The sequence below is a fragment of the Tinamus guttatus genome, unplaced genomic scaffold (genome assembly GCF_059628265.1).
Source record: "Tinamus guttatus ecotype Peru unplaced genomic scaffold, ASM5962826v1 Tinamus_guttatus_pri_ptg000026l, whole genome shotgun sequence".
In the NCBI taxonomy this organism is placed as follows: domain Eukaryota; kingdom Metazoa; phylum Chordata; class Aves; order Tinamiformes; family Tinamidae; genus Tinamus; species Tinamus guttatus.
In genome coordinates, this window is record NW_028288560.1 from 1,149,008 (window position 1) to 1,163,503 (window position 14,496).

Sequence of the window (14,496 nt, forward strand, 5' to 3'; positions counted from 1 at the left end):
TCAAAACCTTACTCATCCCTTTCTTCCATTATTTAGATGTCTTGAACAGTTGTATTTCATTAGAAACATTTGAAAGAAAGATCAACCCCAATATTAGGACAGTAAAAAATAACTGAGGTGTTGGCATATGCACAGGTGTCAAAGAATGTGGCAAAGAAGAGTCCGTTTCCCCTAGCCTTATGTGAAGTTGTGTAAGCAAATATGAGAAGCCTCATTTTCTTGTGCAGTGTAACTTTATTAAAGGATGTACCACAAGCAGTGCAAAGCAGTGTTTTTTTTTAATTATTGCTCATTAGAGGGTCATGTAAAGACCAAGTGCAAAGGGCACAGGTGACAGTAGGTTACTTGAGCAGCGGGTGTTCAGTGGCAGTTGGGGACCTGGGCATGCAAGAAGAAATTGCAGCAGTCCTTGGTGGCTTTATGGCATGACTGAGGCAGGGTTTCTCCCCACAGCTATCTCTGTGGTTGTGACCGAGGTGATTTTGGAATAAAAGGACACAGGCATGAAGTGTAAAGAAAAGAGATGCTTTGTAACTCAGACAAGTTTCCCATGACAGCAGGGCTAAGTCTGGTGCAAAACCCACAAGTCAATTCTGGTGTAGCTGTGGAGCAGCACATGTGAGCATCTTTAGTGTATTTAAGGTTAGACGTATTTGAGCATGTTTAGATGACATTTTTATTTTGGGAGGTTTTGGGTATTCTTTTTGACCCTGCTTAATACTGTTGCTTTTGTGCTTCCTTCCAGTATCAAAGCACCAGTAACTTCCTATTTGATGTTCTGTGGGACAGTGGGGGTATATGGGAGAAGAAATACATGTTGTTAAGAACTGGTTCTTGGGTCCAATCATCTTTGAAATTACATTGAAAAACCTGGATTCATTAAACGTAGCCCACACAAGATACTTTCCTTCTGTCCTCCAGTACATCGAGCCAATGATCTGATCTTCGTTTTTGAAGTCCCTGCTCCTGTCATACACCTCCCGGACCCTACAGTTAGCACATGTTCTACTCCTTTTTCTCTTGTGGTCTAGACTCTTAATAGTTTTGTTACAAAATAGATAGATCTTTTCACTGCCTGAACTGCTACAATTTGTTTTTCCTTTGCTTTGAACATGGAGAATAGCTGCTTTCTGTTTAGCACAGCTGAATATTCTCTGCATCTTTCTGTAGAAATAGATCAAGTAGACAGGAAAATGCAGTAAGAGGCTTTCACAAGTCTCATTACCATAATTGCAGCTAAGTTATTGGGTTCATATAATGTGGAAAAGTTTATAATATAACATGCCTGCAGATTCTTCCTTCAAGAAAAAAAATGGAGTTCAGAGTTTGCTATTCAAAATTGGGTAAAGGAGAGTTGGTGAATTCAAGTGACAGAAGTGTTGTGTGCACAGCAGGACCACCATGCTTGGAAGGCAAGAGTTGACAGAATTTTGGTGTCTGAGGAAGGGACTTGCTCATCTCAAGGTCTTTGAGCTCACACTGTGAGTTCAGTTACTGCTAGCAGTTGATTCAAAGAAAATCACCTGGTGCTGTCCCTTTACCTGGCCTTGCAGGGCCAGGAGTTTACTCTCACCTTTGCAGGACACAAATGGTGCTTTAATGGTTCATTAGTTGACGCAAAGTTTTATGCCCTGCAGGCATGGTGCCACCCCTGCTCACCCAACAGCAAATTTTGTCCCTGTTTGCCCCTTCCTTCATGCTGAAAATGTCCCAACCCGTTCTTTGCTTCCTTCCCTTCTGCAGAAACAGAAGTCAGTTCAGTCCAGTCCTGCTTTTTCATACAGCTGAGGGATGCCAAGAATCAAGACACTGCTCGTCTTTCATTTTTCTTCTTTTCAAGGGAGAGAACAAGAAGCTGTTTGACTGTGCCGTTCCAGACAACGGGGCTTAGATTTGAGGAGCCTCAGTAATTACTGCTCATGTCAGTGATCCTAAGTCTTGACTTAATGCTGCACCAGCAGTGATTTTACCTTGATGCAAGTTAGACAGGAGGGGATCTTGCAATTAAAATAGTTGCAGATGGCCTCTAGCGTATAGAAACGTGAGGAATATATAAGCATTTATTTCAGACTGCTCCTGTTGTGGTGCTTGGTAGGTCTGCGCTCAACAAGGTAAAAGTTGATGCTTTTCTCTGGCTTGGTGCATTTCTTAGTCTGGATTTCACAGAGGAGTGACTGTGTTCAGTGTATTTTGAGAACAGCTCAAAATTAGCTTTTTGACAGCAGTTTGATCAAGCCTTAAGATTGTGTCACATGCTCTGAACCTCCTCGTCCTTGGTATCCATCACTCATGAGGCAGTTATCACCACTCTTTTCTTATGATGTATTTGAGGATTTTTTTGTTTGGTTGCATTTAAGTTGTTAGAACATGTTCAATTATAATAATGTTTAATGCATACATTCTGTATCCAGTTTACTCAGATTTGCCATTTTTGTCTTAAACTCCGGGTCTTTATCTAGATTCTGTGTATAGTCTTTTTGCACAAGATAATCTTGGGGAATATGCTGAAGACTGAAGCCTTTTAAAAGGAGATCCTAAAATGACAACTTAACTGATAGAATTTGTGTTAAGCTTCTTACCCTTAAATGTGTAGCTGAAGGCAGTGGATTTTCAGAATCATTGCAAACTGGGATATTTTTCTTAGATTCCATTGACAGAGAAATAAATTTGCAGTGTAAAACATGGGCCATCAACTCAAAACAGGAGTCACCAATGTCGTGTTGTAAAAAGTGTCAAATCTGATGCCAGGGTGTATTAACATCCTTAACAGAATACGTGAGACCTCAGGGGGATATTTAGATTAGTTTCTCTTCATTGTCTCGAGTAAATAATCAAAAATGTAAGTATAGGGAAAAATGGCCTGCAATGCACTGTTGAAATATTTCCAGTGATTTAGTCTTTTAAAAATTACCTCTTAGCACTGCTGCCTCATTCTCAGAGGCGGCAGTTGCCTCAATGTGCCCTTAAATACTTAGCAATCCTGGCTCAAGAGGGTTTGAGGAGGACTGGAAATTAAGGCTGGTGTTTAAAGATATGTCTGGGATAACGCTGGAGATGATGGGGTAGTGGCTGGAAGTAAACTTAACATATCAGCAGTGACTGGAATCTGGGGATAGAGACCAGATGTGTAACTTTGCTGTGGTCAGTGGCAGTAAAAATAGCAAAAACGCATTATTTCTTGAAGAATTTCAGTGAGCTTTAACTCCTGAACCCTTCTATACAGCGCATATATATGCACATATATATAATGCTTACGTATATTATAAATTATAAAGTAGCTCTCTATATAGTAAGTCCATAAGTGGCTAGTCAGAACTTTTAAGAACAGCAAATACTTTCCTGGTCATTAGTCAGTGTGTTATCAAACATCTACTGAATAATTAATCTTTTTCATCTCATTTATTTGAATATATAAACTCTGTGTCTTTATTTGGAATAACACTGACATCCTTGACCTACCATGCATAGTCGGGGTGGTTTATTTTGCGGACATGCTTTACACACTGTCTTTGCTGGCTGAACAGTTTAACAACTGTTAAATGGGATTGATGAACAGTTTGGTCACTTGAATCTTCACGTGTTTGAGTTAGTATATTGCTTCTAAAAACACTATTCACTGAAGGAGATTCCTTAGTGTTCTGTTGCTACTCTTATTACTTCCAGTTTTGTGTGGATTTTAATGATCTTACGCTGTGCCTTTGGCTACGCTAAGCCTTGGCCAGTGCACTTCAGATGAGGCTAATGTGATCAGATCCTCTGCTTTATATATTCATGTTACTTTCATGTTCTCTCATCATGAATATGCATCAGCATGGTGTTTTTACATGCAGAATACTTCCTGGTAAAGTTGTGTGTCCTTTACACGCACTCTGCAATGTAATTTTATCTAGATCAACGGGTATTGCTTCATATGCTTGGACAAATTAAAATGATAATACTTAGCATGTCTTAAAAATATATGTATATATTTTTGATGTTGAAGCATGTACATGAAACTCACACTCTTTTGTTTTGCTCGCTTTTTAGCGAGAGGTTTATGGTGAGGTTGAACAAGAACGGAGGCCCCAGGAATCCGGAGAAGATAGACCGAATGTGTGCGCTCTTCACGGTACGTCCTCTTCCCTGCGCCCTGGCCTTGCAGGGCTGGAGACTATGTAGGTGATGTGGTCACCTGAGGGCAAGTGCAGTTCTTTCTGACCTCTATATGGAAGGAAATGAAAGCTGTTTATAAGTTTTGATACGGTTATAATTAAATGGTAACATTACAAAATGGAAATGCTTCTAAGCTATTTTTATGGTTAAAGGGCACAATCTGAAGTGCTTCTTTTTAGCTATCATTGTGCCTGCTTGTAATTTGAATCCAAATCCAAGTAAGGATTTCTGTCTTGGTCTGCCCAAGTAGCTGGTGCAGCCATAGCCTCCCAGACCGCGGTGGGGCACTGGAGGCAGCAGTGTCTGTGATGCGTGGAAAACCTGGCAAGCAGCCAAGGAGGGACACGGTGGCGGACACCAAGAGGAGGACCTTGCTTTCTCTCAAAACCACTGTTTTCACTGTCATTTCTTCTCAGAAAAAATATAAAAATTTGGAAGCAGTGAAAACTATAGTTCATCGCAGAATAAGTAATTTAAGATCCCAAGCATGATAAATACCTTCCATTGAGAGCGACCTTTAGGTCTTTGGCAAAAATATCCTTTACCTCTAACAAAGAAATGAGTTAGATGACAGCTGGCTTGTCAGCTCTTTATTTTGCAAGAATGAGCACTGATATAGAAGACTTCCCAAGCAGTCATAGACCTGCAGTCAAGGGTAGTCTCCAAAGCGTCCTGGCTGACGCAGTATTTCACTGCTAGGATGTTCTTGGTTCAGACTCCTAGTTACCTGAAATGCTCCTGGCTGGCTGGCTGGTACAGTATCACTTCTGGGATCACTGCAAGGCACCTTTTCCTTAGGAGATTTCATTGGTGTCTTTTTCCCCAAGAACATTGATTCCTGTAGTTAAATGGAAGATTGGGCCATTTGCTGCTAATAATCATGATTGGCTAAGACACTTCTCAGTACATGTGTTGCTGACTCACTGGACTGTTGAGTCAGGCAGGGCTTCGAAGGAGGTAAACCTTGTAGTTTTTTTGAGCATCCCAGAGTACATTTCAGCCCAAAAGCCACACTTCCCGTTAGCAGACCTGAAGAGACAATCTTCTAAATTAAAAAAGTTTCAAAACAACTAGGCCCATCTTTGCTTCCAGGTTTGGTTTCAGTCCGTTTCGGGGCTTATGGGGTTGTATTAGATAATATGTCTGCCCTAGGAAACCTGTGTGTGCAGATCCAAGAGGCCCTAGTTAATCCACTCAGATAGGGTGGTTCTGTGACTTCAGCACAGGTTTGTTTCTAAGGTTGTGTTTAATCTTGTGCTTGAATCAATTTATTGATTTTTTTTTCCTCCTCCTCCTCCTGCTCCTCCTCCTCCTCCATCCCACCCTCCAGGATGTTTCCAATACTCTAATTCTTCCCAGAGGGGGGAAAAGCCTCTGTATCTTAGATACTTCAAGGTATCCCTGCCTTTTGTTGCTAGCTCTGATGCTTTTAAGCATTAGGCATCTTCTTACATTAGATATCAAAATTAGTTGTGCTGCGCTTTTGGATCAGCTGTCATATCACAGCAAAAGTGTGAAGCCATTTCCTGCAAGATGAAAAGCTCCTTGAACTAAACTTCAGCCTTTCTGTGCCTTAGAAGCACTCCTGTAATCTCAGCTAAAATATAACCACACCGACTGCGTCCACTCTTTGGTTAAAAATCTTACTGCCTACAGCCTCCAAGGTTGACTACTGAATTTGGTTATAAATAAATAACTCCCCATTTCCAGCTTGCATAAAATGACTGTTTAATTGGTGGCAGTCAAGTGTCCATGATAACTTTTTGGTGGTGGTGGTTTTCTTTTAGCATAAAGTCAGGTCTTTGTAGAAACAAGCATTGTTATTATAAAGTAATTCTTATCCGCATGTTTTAAGGAAATCATTTTTTTTTCCGGTTAATTTTCTTCTTTTTTAAAAAGAAAAAACATGAAATTAGAAATACTATGAAATTAATATTGCTTGTCAACCGGAGTCCTTGAAGAAGGTCAGGAGAGCAGGGGAAATAACTTTGTGTCTCTTGTGATGACTAAACCACAACAAAATATTTTTCTTGGCAAAATATTTTTCTTGGATCTGAAGAGTAGCTTAAGAGTAGCCAAAATGTGAACCAGGGTGTGCACACTGTACGTTTTCTGGTATTTTAAAAAAAGTATTTCTTAAAGATATTGGTTAGAAGTAGTAATCTCAAGGTACAAGAAATACCACCCTGCCAGAACGTACGTATTTCTGAAAAGTCTCTGCTATATTGAGTGCAACCTCCCAAGTTTTTTGCTTTCTGCAATGTGCTGTGAGACACTCCCGAGATGAAATCAGCACGGACCCCATTCCTACTGGTGAGCTCCGCTTCCTCCGAGCTGTGCTGCCCTGCTGGGTTGGGGGAGAGCCTCCCAAGCAGGTCTCCTCGTTCTTGCATCAGCAAAAGAAACCTTGAGGAGAAAACACAACCAAAGATTTATATAGCTTAATTCTTTCCCTGCAGAGAGACATGATCTGCTAGCTAATGAGCATACCAAAGAGCATATTTGCAACTCCCTGCATCTGCTACCCAGGGAAATCAGTGCTTTTTTAGAAGGAGGAACAAGCTACAGCCATCAATTTAATGCTTGCCTGCTGTGCTTGACAACGTTGTGCGCTTTGGAAGTGGCTTTAAGCTTCTCCATGGAGCCAGCTCTCTTTACCTGTAGCTCTCGGTCCCTGTGGCCAAGGTCTCTTTTGCTGTAGTTACAAGTGACACGGTGCTCTGAAGTTCTCCATCTCTATCCCTGGAATTTGATTTCTCAGATTGCCCAGGTAATGAAATTTGCCACGTGGACTATAGCCCAGGTTTACTTTCCATTAAGATACATTTTTTTAATTCACCAAAGTGGTTAAACCTGTTTAATAATAGAATGTTAATGTCCATAGATCAAAATTTTTCCCCTATTACTAAAAATTACATGGTTTCCTTTTACAGTGACTTTAATACTGAATGCGCCACTGGTATTTCTTACTGCTGGGATGGATAACCTTAAAAATGAAAAATCTTGTACAAATCCAAAGTTATTTTGATGTCAGTGCCACGAGGTGATGCCCATTTCCTCAGCGTACGGGACGAAGCTGAGCAAAACGAGCAAAACTGAGCTTGAACCCTTCTTCTTAACCCATTCTCTTTCCCTCCCGTGCACATAGACTTCACTTGTGCCCCATCTTCTTCTGACAAATGCATGAACCATCTTGAGTTTCTGGTTGGCAGTTGCTCTTCTCCGAAGCTGCTACAGGGATGTCCCTTAGCGTTGCTGGGGGCAATTTGGAGGCTGTGAGGCAGAAGCCAGGACACAGCAATAAGATGGTAATTAATGTTTGAGGGGGAGAAGAGGAAAAATAGGCCAGGGCTCTCAAAACAGAGCACACTTGCACACAGCATCGTTACTCAGAGTAATCAGAATACTCTGCTTCCTTTTCCTTCAAAGAACGTTACCACCAAATATAATCCCTCTATGCTTCATTTTCTTCATCTGTAGATTTGAAATAACAACTTCTCCGGTTTAGAAATGGAAGAGCTAAATGAACAGCAAGTAACGCTCTGTAGTCTCTATTTTTGTTTGTTTTCAGATATTTTTATTTTGGAAGTGCAGTGTGATATGTGTTTTAATATCTATATTCTTTCCATTCTTTTAGGATCTCAGCAGCAAGGACATGAAGAGAGATTTGTATATAGTTGCTCATGTAATTCGAATAGGTACGTCATGATTTACTTCATTAAATGTATGCAAAAATTAAAAATGATTTTAAGTATTTTTAAATGCATCTTTCACTAGACTGCCTTTCTCATGAGTGTAACCAGTTAGAAGGCTCAGTCTAAGACGATGCTTATCTGTTAACGTTCAGATCATCTTTTGCTAAATGCTGTGAAGTTACTGATCACTGTTTACTCATGCCTTTAAACCAAATCAAAAAGCACCCAAAATAAACAGGGTTTTATTCCAAAATTTAAAATGAGTCACCCGTGTCCAGTGTTTGTGCTACCTACTGAGACCCAAAAAAACGCATTTGCAGCAGTACCTGGCTATGAGAAGCCTCTCAGACCTGCAAGGGAGATGCATAACGTGCAGTAGCAAACCATCAGGATGGAAGCTTCATTTAGAGGCTTCCTTACAGAGTACAGCACCGTATGGTAAGTAATTTATGGAAAGCCCAGCAATGTGCTTGACTGAAGTGGACCTATGACTTCTGCTATGTGGATGAAGTTACTGGAAGCCCGTTTGGATGGGCCAGGCTGGATAGCAAAAATCCCTAGGTAATAAAGAGATAATTAGCTCCAGGGAGTTAAATGATTATAGATTATGAATGTGTTTTTCACTGAGGTACCAGCAGGTAAAGAATTTTGCTATGCTAAGTTTAATTTGCTTCGAGTGTCTAGGCCTAAAACACAAGCACCAAATAAATAGGAATAAAAGGAATAAAAGACCACTCTTCTGTGGTCTGAGGCTGTGTTACTCTGAACAGCTTAGCACTGCAGCATCTTTCATACTTTCCAGGTTTTGAAATAACTGAAAAAAATAAACAAGGTTGTGTTTGACTGTTCTTGCAAGGAAATGGCATTCAGCCCCGTTTCCAGTACTTCCACTGCTGGCATCTTTCTCCAGTTATATTTTTTGTGAAATACAGGAGATCTAAATGGCTTAGTGAAACTACAGCTTTGTTACGCTGTCCTGTGAATGATCACGAAAACCTTTGAATTCACAAATGTGTTGGAAGGACTCGTTTTTCATTATCAGACTTCACTGAGTCTGAATGTTGGAGTTGCTCCTTGTCACCCGAGAGGTGTACGTGAAGCTTGTGGAACTATTTAAAGATGTTTTGCAGTTCAAGCGCAGTTTATTAACCTTGATGCAAGATGTGCTGGACGAGCTATTACGTATAATGTAACAAATTGGCTAAGATGATTGTAGTGATTTTTTTTCTAGTCTTGCTATTTTTGACTCTATTAGAAAACAGCTATAGCAATGGGGAGTTAATCATGAAGCAGCTCAGAATTGCCCTTTTCCTGCTCAAAGAGAAGCAGGATGCATGACCCGACAGATGGAACGATTGCATTTAAATCTCTAATATTTTGAATTTCTATTAATTTTAGGTCGCATGTTGCTAAATGATTCAAAAAAAGGGCCTCCACATTTACACTATCGCCGCCCCTATGGCTGTGCAGTCTTGAGCATCATGGATGTCCTTCAGTCAATCTCTGAGCTAAAGGAAGAGAAGGATTTTGTTCTTAAAGTTTACACGTGAGTAACTCCTGAGAAGAAAAAGAATTAGAAAAAACAGTGCCAGAATGCTGGGTACCAAGGTACTGCAAAGATGCTGATATAAGATACTAAGATGCCATAAACTTCAGTTTTTTTTTTTTTCTCAATCCTCCCTACCAGATGAATTGGTGCTGTTGTAGTATGAGGTTTTGCTCCTTTATTATTTCTGTTGCTCATAGAAGCTGATGAAAGTCGTTATAGGTGTTTCAGATGTGAAGTGCTTCAGCAGTTACTGAGTGCTGCCCAAATCTATATGGCATGCAAAGCAGCAGCTTTTATAGATGTAATTTCCTTCAAAGCTTTTCAATTCAAAAGCAAAGAAAAATGCTGTTTCCCACCTGATGAAATGAATGCAGTCATGAACCATCTCTAACTCCTTATGCGTGATGGTGACCAACAAAACAAATGGAAAACAGCAACTGAAGTCAACGTTGTGTGACCAGAGGGGAAAAAAAGAGCTGATGTTTTTGAGCAAGGATCTGTCTTCAGTTTGTGATTTTGAACTTTGAGCTGTCAAATGTTTATTGCAAAATGTTGGTGTTATAATCTGAATGAAGAGACCACAGGCAAAGTGTTTGAGCAGTGCAGGCAGTATTTAAGTCTCTTGTCATTAAGGATAAATACTGGCAAGATCTGCTTTGCAGATGGCCTGAGATGCAGCTCATCATATATTGCTTTGCTGTCTGTGGCCACTGTCATGGTAATAAGATAATTTGGGGATTATAAAAGCTTGATATTCTGCAAGAAGTACAGTCAGCAGCAGAAAGCCTGCCATTCAAGGGAAACTATAAATGAACAAAAATGGCTTTCAGTCTTCACTGAAATATTCTTGGATGTCTCCTTATACATCACGAATCTGTACATCCCAAGAAAAGGCTCTGAGTCAGCTCCTTCATTCTTCTTTTGCCAAGTTACATAAACGGCAGCAAAAATGTCAAGTTTAAAGGAAGAAAATGGGCTTCTTTCTTATCAGTGTCAATAGGCTGTGGATAATCTTGGTACTTTGTCTCACCATGCAGGTTCAGCATATCCCAAACCAATGATTTTTGGTTATGTAGCTTTGTAGAGTTGTCTTTTAAATATTATAACTGAAATATTCTGAATGTTGGCAGTGAGATTGAAATTGGTGTATTCTGAATATCAGATTTCTGTTGCTTTCTGTTTCAATTCCCTTTTAATGTGTCTTTAGCATCTTATTCCATGAGAAAAGAGAAATAAAAATACTATGTGAGAAATCCTGTAAGATACTGGACTTGTCCCTTTATCAGTGACAATGCCTTAGCTGCTAAAAATATTGCTGTAGGTTTGCTTGAGAGGCTGACAGATTCAGCCACTATATAAATATCTCATAATTTTTACTTACTATTTAGGTCCCTTTCTGTCTTTAAAGAAACCTTTCTTACCTCGGGGGTATTTACTGCAATTCTCAAGGTCTTGAATTCTGGTCAGGCTGTTAAATTAGATGGGGTATGTGAGTTTTATGCTTTTTTTCTTTACTAACAACAACTCTAGATACTCCTGAAATTCTATTACATACATAACTTACTAAAAGAAATTGTGTTATTCCACAGCTTAATTGTATGTTATGTAGAAGGGCACTTCTCCTTAGTGGAACGTAATTTCTTTTTCAGTTTCAGGGCACGTCTCCTGCATCTTGCACACGCCATAAAATACAGATACATACGCAGCAATTTATTAAAATATATAGTCTCTCTGAGCAGGTACTTACATGTGATACTTGCACTGCAAACAACATGGAAAATTCTGGCTTAGCAAGTCTCCAACAGAAACCTTCAGAAGGGGAAATAGGAATATCCAAAGGGAATGGGTTTGTCCCTTTGGCAGCTGCGATGGTCGTTGGTTCTCCGCAACACGACACTGCCACAGACTGACTTTGCTTGCACCTTCTCATGGCACGTTGGTTTAAACACACTCCTTTCTCTCTGTAGACAAAATTGGAAATGTCAAATTTGGGTCTTTATGTTGAAGATTTAGTATTTAAATACTTAGGCAATGCTGACCTGATGTTCTTGTGTGCTGCTTATTTTTATCATTGGTAAAATGCCTCAGGCCAACCCGAAAACTTAAAAACGAAATGCAGAGGAAGGCAGTTCTGCATTTTTAAGGGAGTGATGAGAAGTATTTTTCGAGCTTTCTTTTTTTATGCCGTCTGGCCAAACCGTGCAGCTTCCGCCAGCGAGGCCATCAGCATCCAGCCAGAAAAGGTGGAAAAACCTCTGAGACTGAAAACGTAAGAGGCTAAAGCAAATACATGACATTTCAATGAAGACTTGATGGATCCAAAAGAGGAACTTTTATACCAAAAAAAAAAAAAAAATCAATTTACTTTCCCAGTCCTTCAGAGCTTGCCCTGTCATTGTTAAAGACTTAGGTCTGAAAAGGGCTTTTTTTTCTCACAATCCAGATTTTCCTGTTTCTTAATCCTGCAGTCATGTTATAATCTTACTAAGAGGATATAGTACCACAGCTCTAGATATAAGCTCATTACATAAAAGCATGAAGGTTTACTTTTATATTTCTTTTTAAGAGTATACATGTAGAATATTTTAAAAGTGAGATGGAAACTAAAATTTCTGTGCATATATATATATATCCTGAGAGTATTTTAATATATATTCTTATATGAATTTTTATCTCGAATGGATATATATATATTTTTTTTTTTTTTACTCTTTGCATCTTATTTCTTGTGTTGTTTTTTACCATTTCTCTAATCGAATGTTTTCCTTTCCCTTAGTGTCTTTTCTAGTTTTGTTTATCTTCCTCTTCTCGCTGTATCTTTGATTCTTTTCCTCTGTCTCTAGCCCTGGGTCTCACTGTGGATCATTGAATGCCTTTTCGTGTCGAATCCCACGTGTTGCCAATGTCCCACGGATGGGGCAGGAAGGCAGCGTAGGCTCTGCCCAGCTGGGCAGGTAGCGCCCGCTGCAGTGCTGCAAACCCTGCAGCTGGTAAATTCAGGGGGGCTGCTCAACCTGAAGACACAAGGGATGGTTCAGGAAGAAATTCTTATTTAAACCAGCAATATATTTGGTGTTTAGACAGGCACAATGTTAAGAAAACTCAATAAAAATGAATTAATGGTGTCTTCAAGGCAGCGTTTCGGATTTGGGAGGAATATTCTTTGTGTTCAGGAAATACAAAGTCCAGTGCATGATAACTAGCTTGAAGCCATCCTTACACACTCAATTGATTTGGGGACAACTTTGTTCCAGCTTAATTTGCAGGCACGAGTCATCGGAGGCCGAGGTCTCTTCTAGCCTCCCCTCCAGAGGCTGGAACAGCAGCTAGGGAAGGAGCAGGGGGTAGGGGCGCTGCGGCTGCAGCTGGGCCCTGTAGCAGGTGACACCGCGTTTGTCCTCGGGGCTCTCTTTCTATTTTAAAGAGAAATCTGCTATTTGCAGCAAGACAGGGGCTCTCTGGTGTCCTAGCATGAGAAGAGAAGCAAACCGTGTGAGGACAACTTTTTTTCCTCACAAATAAGCCGAATGTTGCTTAAAGCCCTGGTGTAGCACAGAAGAGCACAAGTGTGATGAGCTTTCTCGGCCCGTCCTAGCGCTGTTTTGATGTCTCAGTCCTGTTTTGCTGCTATGGTCTTCGGGAGGTCAAAGGTAGCCGATTTGCTGTACTGTTTAGCTGCTGAAGGTCACTTTGTGCTTAGACATCTTGAGCACCATGTGAACATCCCCTCTGCCCTGTTAGAAAGGATGGAGCAGGTTCAGGAGATGTGGAGAAGAGCATCTAGACTGAGCAAGGAGGGTAGAGCTGTTGCATCATGAGAGGAGACTAAAAACATTAGAAAAAAACAGCTTCAGCTCGAAGAGGAGAAATATGGTGTGGACATGACCAAGATTTAAAAAGAAAATCCTGGTGGAGGGGAAACTATTGTTCACTGGACAAGAAGTAGGAACACTTGAATAAACTAGTAGGAATTCACATTAAAACGGATAGAAGAAAGCGCTCCTTTCTAAAGTAGGTAGGAAACTTCTGGAATTTGCTGTGGAGACAGGAGACTTGGTGAGACACTGTGCAGGTGGCATGAAATTATTTGATGGAAGACAGGGCAGCCAAATATCCTACATGAATTTTGTTTAAAAACAGATGATAATCTGTACGCCAAAGCACCGGCTATTGTTGAAGTGGATTTTAATAACGGAATTTTTCCTGGTGTAAAAACACTGAGTGTAAATATAAGAGTCTGTTGGCAGGTAATTATGTTGTAATTTCTATCCTAGAAAGGTGTTGAGGGTGTACAGAAGCAATGTAATTGAATATAAAACATAACAGCATTTGCAAATGCTTATTAAAATTACATGTAGATGAATAAATAACTGTGGAGCTCCCCTAGTCCCAGCAGCAAGAACATGAAATACCTACAGAAGCGTCGTTTGGGGTTGTTGTAAATCCTTGACCGACGATTTTGTGGGGGTTATGTCATGTTTCAAGGCATTCTGTAAAATACATAGGTAAGAAAAATCTTGCAAGCTCTTGAGATGTCAAAAAATCAGCTCTTTATTTAGTCTGTTTAATCTCATTTAATCTTTCAAATTCCCCTTCTGATTTCTCAGATCTAAGTTGGCTTGTTGCTAAGCACAAAAAGGTAATATATTGCAACAGTTAATTTCAGCTTTGAATTCATTTTCGGTCTATATGTGTGAAACTCAACTAAAGATGTCTAGATCTTTTCCATCATAATATGATGTCTGAAACAGTTGCTTGAATGACAGAAACATCACTGCAGGCTCCAAAGTGTCCCTAAGATGGAGAAAAATATTAGGGAATGTTTTGTTTCTTTCCACCTTTAAAAACAAGCAGTGTGAGATTTCCCTCATTCATCAAAATCCTACAACCCTTCCTGTTACTGCTGCCTCAAAACTGACCTATTTATCAAAAGGTGGTTCTGGAGGAAGCTTTTAACTTGAATTTGTGTTCTCTTATTTTAGGTGTAACAACGAAAATGAATGGTATCAGATCCATGAAAATATTATCCGCAAGTCCAGTACCAAATACACAGCGCCCAGCTCCAACTATGGTAAATATTTACTTGTGTGTGCTTGTCAC

At 39.9% G+C, this 14,496-nt stretch overlaps 1 protein-coding gene across 2 annotated transcripts in view; it reads left to right on the forward strand.

Moving 5' to 3' along the window:
- DOCK3 (dedicator of cytokinesis 3) overlaps nt 1–14,496 on the forward strand; it is a 158,888-nt gene that overhangs the window by 73,958 nt on the left and 70,434 nt on the right. For both annotated transcript variants that reach the window (XM_088527203.1, XM_088527196.1), the window contains exons 10-13: nt 4,027–4,108; nt 7,790–7,850; nt 9,246–9,393; nt 14,379–14,467. In XM_088527203.1, the coding sequence (XP_088383329.1) occupies nt 4,027–4,108; nt 7,790–7,850; nt 9,246–9,393; nt 14,379–14,467 (380 nt within the window). The remainder of the gene's footprint in view (nt 1–4,026; nt 4,109–7,789; nt 7,851–9,245; nt 9,394–14,378; nt 14,468–14,496) is intronic.